Source organism: Leopardus geoffroyi, chromosome D4 (genome assembly GCF_018350155.1).
Source record: "Leopardus geoffroyi isolate Oge1 chromosome D4, O.geoffroyi_Oge1_pat1.0, whole genome shotgun sequence".
NCBI classification, from domain to species: Eukaryota; Metazoa; Chordata; class Mammalia; order Carnivora; family Felidae; genus Leopardus; species Leopardus geoffroyi.
Genome location: NC_059342.1, coordinates 67,278,982 through 67,291,112, shown reverse-complemented (window position 1 = coordinate 67,291,112; position 12,131 = coordinate 67,278,982). Strand labels below are relative to the sequence as shown.

General features: G+C 35.8%; 1 protein-coding gene across 3 annotated transcripts in view; it reads right to left on the bottom strand.

The window, feature by feature from the left end:
• Window positions 1–393: 393 nt before the first annotated feature.
• Window positions 394–12,131, bottom strand: part of TMEM38B (transmembrane protein 38B) — a 52,793-nt gene continuing 41,055 nt past the window's right edge. For all 3 annotated transcript variants that reach the window (XM_045467801.1, XM_045467802.1, XM_045467803.1), the window contains one exon: window positions 394–1,360. In XM_045467801.1, the coding sequence (XP_045323757.1) occupies window positions 1,148–1,360 (213 nt within the window). In that variant the 3' untranslated portion in view covers window positions 394–1,147. The remainder of the gene's footprint in view (window positions 1,361–12,131) is intronic.

Sequence of the window (12,131 nt, the reverse complement as noted above, 5' to 3'; positions counted from 1 at the left end):
TTGTTAGCTGGTTAATATCAAATGCCCAAGGACAATTCTCATTAGAGCTGAACATTTCCACATAAGGGTAATTAGATTTAATTTAAAATAAAGTTAATAATATATGTATGTACATGTAGATTAAAATACAACATAAACATATGCAAACTAGCAAGAGACATTCACCTAGAAAACTGAAAAGTATCCACTAGAAAGGAGACATAGGGAAAAATTTTAAACTGAAATTATACTTCTTGCTGAATCATTAAGCTACTACCATCCACATAGATCAACTAAGATCAGAAAGAAGTTAAGAATATGCAAAATGCTGACTAGAATGATTTATTCTACAATTAAAATGAATGTTTTAAAGAGAAAAAATAACTTTCTAAAATGAAACTTACAAAACAAAACTTGGGTTTAGTAATTTATTAAAAATTTCACCCCTAATTTTCTTTTGAAAAAAAGGAACATTATAAACAAGGGCATGAAATAGACTTCAGATTGAGACTCATACCAATACTCTGTTCTCAATGAAAAATAGTACTATTTTAAAAAATTAAATAAAATTTAAAATATTTTCCATTTAATGTACATTAAAAAATACAGTATTTATACCTGAAATATAAACTAGTCATTTATTTTCATTCATAATATAAAGTGATTTAGGGAAGGTTTACTTTTCCCAGTGCTCAAAATTAAATAAGAATTGTTTTCCATATCTAGGAATTATACTGATCACGTTAAGTAAAAGTTTAATTTTGCGGAACTAAAGCTCGGATAGATTCAAATAAAAAATGTGTTTGAAAATACCTAAATAAAACAAAGGCTTTAATTTTTATTAGTTTGCAATCATAGCAAGTTTACTTTTTCTAACATTAGGAAAAAAATCAAGCCCCCTTTATCAATATAAAACTTTTAAAATAATCACAATAGAATCTTTTATATATAACTTAGAAAAACAATTTCACATGATACACTCGTAACACTCAGAAATTACAATCCAGAAAGAGACAATCTCCCTGAAATAGAAAGAAGTTCTTTCTTTTGTCACCTCCATTCCTTATATAAACTTTATTTCACATCATTTACATACAAATATTTATCACAATCTGTCAGGTAGGTAAGAAAAAAAAATTCTGCCTTTAGAGCTCATACAGTAAATTTACTAAGTCTTCTTGGTATGTTTCTTTTTAACAGTATCTGAAGCAACAGCTATAGGTTTTGAGGTCGATGAACCAGTACCATTAAAAGATGATTTTGTTTCACTTTTCTTTTCACATGGTGTGAACTGCTGCTGCCAACCAAACAGCATCCGGCTCAATGCGTCCTCAAAGAGAGCAAAAGGCACAGTAGCAGTCTCTGTAATCATCATGGTTATCTGGAAAAAGAAAGTTCAATTTTGAATTTAAATACAAATGTCTTCTGTTTCTCAAAACTGAGAGGAGAAAGTAAATTTTAAAAGAGAGAAAGATCGGGGCGCCTGGGTGGCGCAGTCGGTTAAGCGTCCGACTTCAGCCAGATCACGGTCTCGTGGTCCGTGGGTTCGAGCCCCGCGTCGGGCTCTGGGCTGATGGCTCAGGGCCTGGAGACTGTTTCCGATTCTGTGTCTCCCTCTCTCTCTGCCCCTCCCCCATTCATGCTCTGTCTCTCTCTGTCCCAAAAATAAATAAAAAACGTTGAAAAAAAAAATTAAAAAAAAAAAAAAAGAAAGATCAAAAACACATTCTTATTTACTGTTTAAAAATTTTTTTTATTGAGGTATAATGGACATATTAGTTTCAGATGTAAAACATGTTTCAATATTTGTATATATTGCAAAACGATCACCACAACAGGTCACCATACATGGTTACAAAGCTTTTGTGTGATGAAAACTTTTAAGATTTATTCTCTTAACAGCTTTTGAATATGCAATACACTATGATTAACTATAGTCACCATGCTTCACATTGCATCCCCATGACTTATTTTGTAACTAGAAGGTTGTAGTTTTTGAGTTCCTTCATCCCTCACTCCCCCCACCCCCAGCCCCTGGCAACCAATCTATTCCTTATATTTGAGTTTTGTTTTGTTCATTTGTTTTTTTAGATTTCACATGTAAGTGAAATCATGTAGTATTTGCTTCTAACTTCTTTCACTTAGCATAATGCCCTCAGGATGCAACCATGTTGTTGCAAATGGCAAGATTTCATTCTTTTTACAGCTGAGCAATATTCCAGTATGTATGTGTGTGTGTGTTTTACAACTTCTTTATTCATCCACCAACTGACACATTGTTTCTGTTATCCAGGCTATTGTAAATAATGTTGCAGTGAACATGGGGATGCATATATCTTTTTGAATTATTTCAATATCTTCAGATAAGTATCCAGAGTGGAATTACTAGCTCATAAGGTAGTTCTATTTTTAATTTTTTGAGGAACCTCCAAACTGTTTTGCACAGTGGCTGCACAAACTTCCATTCCCACCCACAGTGCACAAGGGTTCCCCGTCCTCCAGATCCTCATAAACACTTGTTATTTCTTGTCTTTTGGATAACAGCCATTCTGACATTCTGGTATCTCCTTGTGGTTTTGATTTGCATTGCCTGAGGATGAGCGATGCTGAGCATCTTTTCATGTACCTGCTGGCCATCTGTATGTCTTCTCTGGAAAAATGTCTGTCTATTCAGAACTGTCCATTTTTAAATTGGATTGTTTGGCTTTTTGCTATTGAGTTGTATGAGTTCTTTTTGTATTTTGGATATTAACCACTTATCAGATACATGATTTGCAAATATTTTCTCCTATTCAGTAGGTTGCCTTTTCATTTTGCTGACAGTTTTCTTTGCTGTACACTTTTTCAATTTAATGTAGTTCCACTTATTTATTTTTGCCTTTTTTGTCTTTGCTTTTGGTGTCAGATCCAAAAAAAAATCACCAAGACTGATGTCAAGGAGCTTACCAGTATGTTTTCATCTTCCCGGAGTTTTATGGTTTCAGGTCTTTAATCCATTTTGAGTTAATTTTTATGTATGGTATAAAAGACAGTATTTCAGTTTCATTCTTTTCCATGTGGCTCTCCAGTTTTCCCAACACCATTTATTGAAGAGACCATCCTTCCCCCATCGTATATTCTTGGTTCCTTTGTAGTAAATAAATTGACCGCATGTGCATGGGTTTATTTCTGAGCTAAAATGTATTGTTTAATCTTTAGGAGAAGAAAACCTAAGCTAGGTTCTAGAAAATCTCTGTTCTCTGTAAGTTTATACTTAAACAAAGGAAAAGAACATAACTCGTTAACAATAACACAAGGTACCGTATTTTGGGGTGGAAATGAGCAGTACAACCATAAAAATATATCTAGTATTCAAAGGAAATAGGAAGAAAAAATATCATCTACAGTCAACACCAAACAATCAATAACAGCTGTCATTACTATGCCCTTAACATGTGCCAGAACTTTAATAAGTGTTCTATATTATCTCATCTTCTTTATTTTTTTTAATGTTTATTTTTGAGAGAGAGAGAGACAGCATATGCACAAGCAGGGGAGGGGCAGAGAGAAGATGACGGAGGATCTGAAGTGGGCTCTGAGCTGACACCAGCAAACCCGAAGTGGGGCTTGAACTCACAAACCACGAGATCATGACCTGAGCCCAAGTCATGCTTAACCAACTGAGCCACCCAGGTATCCCCATCTTATCCTCTTTAAGTGTAATCCAACAATTACTCCATTATTACTCTCAGCACAGAGATGTGAACCATGGCTGACAGGTTCAGTAACTTGCTTGAAGTCACAGAACTAATAAGCAGTAAAGCAGTTTGGAACACCCAGATTTTGAGTTCAATCACTAAATACACTGTATTCTATCATTATCTAAAGTCACAGATTTTTCAGTAAATGCAGAATACTACCCTTAGGAAAGACTGTAGAGGGTCTCTAATCATCCAATGCTTTCTATATGTATATGTATATGTTTCTATATGTATATGTATATGCATATACATATATTTATACACAAAGCACTAAGACATTAGGAGGTAGAATATAAAGTGCTACCAATTCTTTATTTGGCAAAATGCAGTGTTCAGAGATGTTCAGATTTGTTCAAAAAATTAGATGGGTACAAAAGATCTGGGGACAGAGTTTTAAGGACTAGAATGATCCCAAAAAGCCCAACAATTTCCAAGAGACAATTCTTCCAGCAAATCTAAGATAATGAATCAAATTAGAAATTTATGGAATCAAATCTCCACAAGAGGCCCCTACTTAATCCACTTATTTGAAGAAAATGGAATCAAGAAAAAAATTCTTATTAACTGCAATACGGTCTAGGTAGTGAGGAGACAGAATAGGTTCCATCAAGGAGAATGGATAAGTGAAACCCATACTGTGCAATTGTTAGAAGTAATAAATAGAAAAGTAATATGGGAAATTCTTAAAAAACTGTTAGGTGAAAGCTAGAACAAGAGCTATAGTGTGCTATCATTTAGATATATTAAAAATGCATGCACACACAACACTGTGAATGTACAAAATGTCACAGAATTGTATACTAAGAAATAGCTAATTTTGTTATGTGACTTTGACCTCAATAAAAAGAAACAAAAAAAATAACAAACTTTTTAAATAATGCATGCACAGAGGCTTCAAGCTAGCCATGACTAAATAAATGCGTTGTATCAGACTCAGTCTCTCACCAAAATCATTATTAAAAACAGAAATACACAAAACAACCATACAAAGGCACTGGAGAACAACAAATCAGGCAGAACCTAATGGGGCTATCCCTAACAGAAAGTTAACTGAACAAAGTGAGCTCCACATTCAATCTGGCTTTTTTCTTTTAATGATGTGTCAATTCACAGCATAGGAGAATAGCAAACAGAAGTCCCAAATGGGCTAAGAAGACAGAGCCTGCAGTCTGAGAAGGCCAAAGCACCTAGGACTTGAGAGAAAGAAAGCTAAAAAGGGAGAGAACCAGAAAAACATTAAGCCCAAAGATCCACACATAACTTACTCTGGAGAAGTTTACCCTAAACTGTGCAAACACAGGAAGAGATTTCAAAAACCTAGTGGAGAGCAACAGTTGGAAGGCCAAAAGCTGAGCAGACACTTCAGCAGCCAGCTGAAGGTTAGAGTACAAAGCCAGCCAAAGTGGAACTGCCTAGGGATACATCTCAGGCTTAAATTAAGACTCCAAAAGGGTTACATTCTAGAAGGGCAAACCCCAAAGAGAACAGCATTAACAAAACCTAAAACTAACTATCAACAGGATTATAATAATCTGCTTGTGCATTAAACCTGGTTGCCAGAAAAATGTCAGAATATAGTCCCTGCCCTTAAAGTCCTTACAGATTAGTCAAAGACAAGCTAGTCAGAGACAGAGTAAATCAGTAATTACAGAACAGTAAAGAGTAAATGCAGTGATGGAGGTGTGGCCACAAATTTTTAGGTAAGAGATACAGATTCGGAAGTCATTACCATACAAGTAAAAGGTAAAGGCATGAATATCAATGTGATCACCTGGAGAGAAAACATACAGAAAGGAGAGTCTAAATATAATGTTAATCTACAAGTTTATGCCATTATTGGACAAGATATAAGAAGAACTTCCTTATATTAAATTATTCTTTAGCATAAATAGTTATAATGCAAAATTATCTTGGTCATAACTTGACTTCGTGGACTGCCAATAAAAGATAAAAGAATTCAGATAAAAACAATGGTCCACTGTCAGGAAAACAGCAATGTCTTTTTACAAAATCTTAAAGAAAAGACTGTCAGGATCTAAAGTATTTCCTGAGAACATGAACTATATAGTATTTTTCAAAGTCGAGTGCTTTAATAGAATCTCTACTCCCAGTAGACTCATCATTCAGCTGAGAAGTATTGCTGGCATCAGAAATTACTGCTGAGATAGACTTATGAGGTTCAAGGACAAACTTCTGTGAATTCAGCCTCTTATCAGGTCTTGATTCAGCAAGGTGACACAAATATAATGGTGACAAATGGAATGAATCTTTATTCTTTTACAAATAAAATACAAAACTGTCTCCTTATTTAGTAAACTATTAACAGAAAAAGTGTATTACGTAATTTAAATAGCATTTGACTTCCTGGTCTCTTGCTTAAAAAGGGAAATAACGAAAAGAAAGAAGAAACCTTAACAACAATCTGATATTTACAACATATCCTAAGATATAAACTAATTCAAGTAAAGAAACTGTTTAAAGCTCCACCATATTCTTTATGTAACATCTCATGTCATATCATTTCAAAGATGCCCAAATGTGACATACAATCTGAGGTCTTTAAGGGCACAAACAGCACTTAATGTTCTTTAGATCCTTCACAGTGTCTAGAATGGAGAGTACAACCAATAAACGTAACTTCTACCTCACATGAGCAACTGAAAAACTATTATACAATGTATCTACATAGGCAAAAAAAACCTATCATACAATATATCTACACTGGCAAAATAATATCTACACTATTAATCTCTCTCCACCTAGAATATACTTCTTTCTGTCTCTACCTGCCTAGATCAAACAATCCTTTGTAGTGCAATTCATGTGTCAACTCCAAAACCTTTTGGACACCTTCCAGTGAAAAGTCTCCTTGCCCCTGAATGAACTCCCAATGGCAAGTGGCATATTCAACCATGTTTTCTGTTAATCTATACTTTCTTCGTCGGTGATACCACTCATTCATTCGTCAGCATTAACCTGAGGCTACCAAATAAATTAAAATCTTAGGATTTCCAATTCTTTAAGTAAGCTTCACACCCAGCGCAGAGCCCAATGTGGGACTTGAACCCATGACCCTGAAGATCAAGACCTGAGCTGAGATCAAGAGTCAGACACTTAATTGACTGAGCCGCCCAGGTGCCCCAAGATTTTCATTTTATAAATGTCATTTTCAATAAACTGGGTAAATTAATTATTACTGGTAGTACAATCTTAGATAATTAAGTATGAGGGAATTAAATACAGAGAGACCTCTGTATTTATCTTGATCATTTATCAGTCAACAAATATAAATTTAAAATCTACCACATACACTAGACACACTGATAGGGATACAGCAATAAATAAAACAAACTTAGTGCCTATCTTCATAAAGTTTAAAAGCATAGTGTACATGTCTCATATTTTTCTTCATAATATCTTAAGGACAAAGTCTGGGTCTTATTTAAAGTTTATATGCTCATGTGTATCCCTCAAAGGGCCTAATAATATTGTCCCACATTCATGTTTTCAATAATATACCATCTGAATATACCTCTCAAGAGCATTCAGCACAACTCCCCAGTCCATCCTTCCTAAATCTGTACCTCAGTTTTCCCCTTGCTTCATTCACAACTTCTTTACAGTTTCCCATTCTGAATCTTCCTTCTCTAAATATTAAAGAATCTCCTGGCTCTGTCTTCACTCCTCTCTCTGTTTCTCTGTATAATATAACTGCTTCCCTAAGTTGATTTACAAATTTAATACAATCTCAATTAAAAAAAATACTAACAAGTTTTTTTTTTTACAGAATTAGACAAATTGCTATTAAAGTTCATATCCATACACAAAAATAGCTGGGAAAATTTTGAGGAGAAAAACAAACATGCAGGAATATTCAGAAAACACTAAAAATGAAAAATTCAAAGAATGCTTGATTCTCCATAGCCTTGTAAACAGAACATACATGAGAAATGGCATCTGAGGATTATTTTAATTAACATTTCTCAAATTATGAATGCTTCGATTTTTTCATATGTTTGAAAGACATCTTCATATCTTTTCCATGTGAATTGACTGTTGACAGCTTCCTTTTAATTTTTCCATCAGGTTTTTCACCCTGTAACCTTTAATTTTTAAGAGGTTGTTATGTATTACAAATACAAACCATCAATAATATATGTTGCAAGTACTTTTATCACAGTTTGACAACTGTACTTTTATTTTGTCCATGGTGCTTCCATCCACGCAACTTTTTGAAAAATGTTACAGTCAAACTTGTCAACCTTTTCTTTACAGAAAAAGAAAAAAGTAAGCCCAAAGTAAGTACAAGGAAGGACACAATATAGACCTGAAATCAGTGAAATACAAAACAGAAAACAATGACACAAAAAGCTGCGTCTTTTTTTAAAAATTTTTTTTTAATGTTTATTATTTTTGAGAGAGAGCATGAGCAGGGGAGGGGCAGAGAGAGAGACAGAATCTGAAGAAGGCTCTGAGCTGTCAGCACAGAGCCAATGTGGGGTTCAAATTCACAAACTGTGAGATCAGGACTTGAGCCCAAGTTGGACGCTCAACCGACTGAGCCAGGCGCCCCAAAGGCTGGGTCTTTCAAACAAATCAATGGAACTTATAAACATCTAGTAGGGCTGACTTAGAAAGAGAGGAGGGGGTGGAGTTAAGATGGCAGAAAAGTAGGGAGACCCTAAGCCTGTCTCATCCCTTGAACTCCGCTAGATATTTAATCATTCTAAACACCAAAGAAATCAACTGGAGGTCTGAATGAAAAAAACTGCAAGACTACATGTAGAAAGGGGAACACTGTTTGGAAGGTAGGAAGTACAGAGAGTTTACAGCGTGAGATACTGCTCTGGGTCCAGCCGGGGAGGAAAATAGCCTAAGGAGGCTATCACGAAGTATTATAAGCAGCAGAGAACATATGCTGGGAGCAGTGCCTGGCTTAAGGGTGCTCAAGTGGTGAAGCAGGTAGAATCCCAGGAGTGACAGCATGGTCTGAGGATCGCTTGTGTCACAAGAAAGAGTGGTCGCACCAAAAAGTTGTGCTGTTTCCAGGCATAAGAGAAGGGACTTAGGCTGAGGGCTGCAAGCTAGGGTGCCTGCTTTCTGCTGTTTTGACATGAACTCTGAACAGCAGCAGAGTCATGCCACTGCTTTTTTCACCAGGCAGACAAAAGCCTGGCGAGACCCTTCCCCAGAGGAGCAGCACAGGTCCGGCCCAGGGAATCCCTAAAATTTGGAGTTTTGAAACTCAGTCATGCACCTGAAATTTAAAAAAATCTTGGACACAAGAGGGGTGATTAATTGCTCTTCTGTGAGGCTTCCCTGAAGCGTGTCAACATTTAGTTCCAGATTCAAGAGTGGGAGGGGAAGCCGGCCACATTCATTCCGTCCTTCATAGCTGAAAGCCTTCAGGGAGCAAAACAGTGCCACCCAAAGGAGGCCGGAGACATTTACATCAAGACCTGCACCCCTGAACCCCTGAGGCTCTTTTCCACTAAAAGGAGTGAGCCTGAGAATCAGTGCGGCAGGCTCCTCCCCCCAGAAGACCAGCACAAATAACTCTTTTGCACCAAGTCTACTACCATAGTATTGCAAAGTGTCAACTCTAGGGGAAATTAGATCCAACTTCTGTTTTACTTTCTTTTTTTTTTCATTTGTTTTCTAATTTTTTTAATTCCTTTTTTTTGTTTGTTTTACTTTTTACTATTTTTATATATACCTATTTTTATATTATTTTATTTTTGGATCTACGTCCTTTTAACAAGCAGACCAAAACACACTCAGGATCTAGCTTTTTTGTTTGTTTCTTTGTGTGTATTTCTTTTGTTTTCTGGACAAATTACAAGATGGAGAAACTCACCCAAAAGAAAAAACAGGCAAGAGATCACAGCCAGTGATTTAATCAACACAGATATAAGTAAGATGTCTAAACTAGAATTTAAAACCACGAATACAAGAATGCTAGCTGGGTTTGAAAAAAGTATAGGAGACAACAGAGAATCCCTTTCTGCAGGGATAAAGGAACCAAAATCTAGTCAGGCCAAAATTAAAAATGCTATAACCAAGATGCGATCTCAAACGGATCCAAAGTCAGTGAGAATGGATGAAGCAGAGCAGCAAATCAGTGACACAGAAGATAAAGTTATGGAAAATAATGAAGCTGAAAAGAAGATACAAAGGCCAAAGATCACAATACAAGACTTAAAGAACTCAGCAACTTATTAAAGAGGAATAACATTCATATCATAGGCATCCCAGAAGATGAAGAGACAGAAAAAGGGGCAGAAGGTTGTGAGCAAATTATAGCTGAAAACTGCCCTAACCTGGGGAAGGACACAGGTATCAAAATCCAAGCAGCAGAGAGAACTCCCATTAAATTCAACAAAAGCTGACCATCACCAAGGCATATCATAGTCAAATTCACAAAATACTCAGACAAAGAAAGAATCCTGAAAGCAGCAAGGGAGAAAAAAAGTCCTTAACCTACGAGGGAAGGCAGATCAGGTTCACAGCAGATCTGTCCACAGAAACTTGGCAGGCCAGAAAGGAGTAGCAGGATATTTTCAACATGCTGAATATGAAAAACATGCAGCCAAGAATTCTTTATCCAGCAAGGCTGTCATTCAGGATAGGAGGAGACATAAAGAGTTTCCAGATAAACAAAAACTAAAGGAGTTTGTGACCACTAAACCAGTCCAGCAAGAAATTTTAAGGGTGATTCTTTGAGTGGAAAAAAACAAAACAAAACAAAAAGACCAAAAGCGACAAAGATTAGAAAGGACCAGAGAATATCACCAGAAACATCAATTCTACAGGCAACACAATGGCACTAAATTCGTATCTCTTAATAATTATTCTGAATGTAAATGGACTAAAAGACATAGGGTATCAGAATGGATAAAAAAACAACAACAAGAACAAGTTCCAATTATATGCTGCCTACAAGAGACTCATTTTACACCTAAAGAAACCTGCAGATTGAAAGTCAGGGGATGGAGAACAATCTATTATGCTAATGGATGTCAAAAGAAAGCTGGAGTAGCCATACTTGTATCAGACACACTACACTTTAAAACAAAGACTGTAACAAGAGATGAAGAAGGGCATTCGATCATAATTAAGGGGTCTATCCATCAAGAAGATCTATCAATTGTGAATATTTATGGCCCCAACTTGGAGGCACCAAAATATATGAATCAATTCATCACAAACAAAGAAACTCAATGATAATAATACCATAATAGTAAGGGACTTTAACACCCCACTTACAACAATGGACAGATCATCTAAGCAGAAAATCAACAAGGAAACAATGGCTTTGAATGACACACTGGACCAGATGGACTTAACAGATATAATCAGAACATTTCATTCTAAAGCAGCAGAATACACATTCTTCTCGAGTGCACATGGAACATTCTCCAGAGTAGATCACATAATGGGTCACAAATCAGCCTTCAACAAGTACATAAAGATCGTGATCACACCATACCATAAAGATTGCTATGGAACTTGAAATCAACCACAAGAAAAAATTTGGAAAGCCTACAAATACATCGAGGTTAAAGAACATCCTACTAAAGAATGAATGGATTAACCAGGAAATTAAAGTAGAAACAAAAAAATACATGGAAGCCAATGAAAATGAACACATGACAGCCCAAACCCTTTGGGATACAGCAAAGGCAGTCCTAAGAGGAAAGTATATTGCAATTCAGGCCTCTCTCAAGAAGCAAGAAAGGTCCCAAATACACAACCTAATCTTATACCTAAAGGAGTTAGAAAAGGAACAACAAATAAAGCCTAAAACTATCAGAAGAAAAGGAAACAGTAAAGATTACAGCAGAAATAAATGATGTAAAAACAAACAAAAAACAGTAGAACAGATCAACGAAACTAAGAGCTGGTTCTTTGAAAGAATAAACACCATTGATAAACCCCTAGCAAGACTTAGAAAAGAGAAAGGACCCAAATAGATAAAATCATGAATGAAAGAGGATAGATCACAACCAACACCACAGAAATATAAATTATAAGAGAATACTATGAAAATTTATGTGCCAGCCAATTGGGCAATCTGGAAGAAGTGGACAAATTCCTAGGAACTCACAAACTACCAAAATTTAAACAGGAAGAAATAAAAAATTTGAACAGACCCATAAGCAGAAAAGAAATTGAATCAATAACTAAAAATTTCCCAACAAACACTAGTCCTGGGCCAGATGACTTCGCAGGGGAATTCTACCAGGCATTTAAAGAAGAGTTAATCCTTATTTTTCTCAAACTGTTCCAAAAAATAGAAATGGAAGGAAAACTTCCAAACTCATTCTACAAAGTCAGCATTACCTTGATTCCAAAAATCAGACAAAAACCCCACTAAAAAGGAGAATTACAGGCCAATATATATCCTGGATG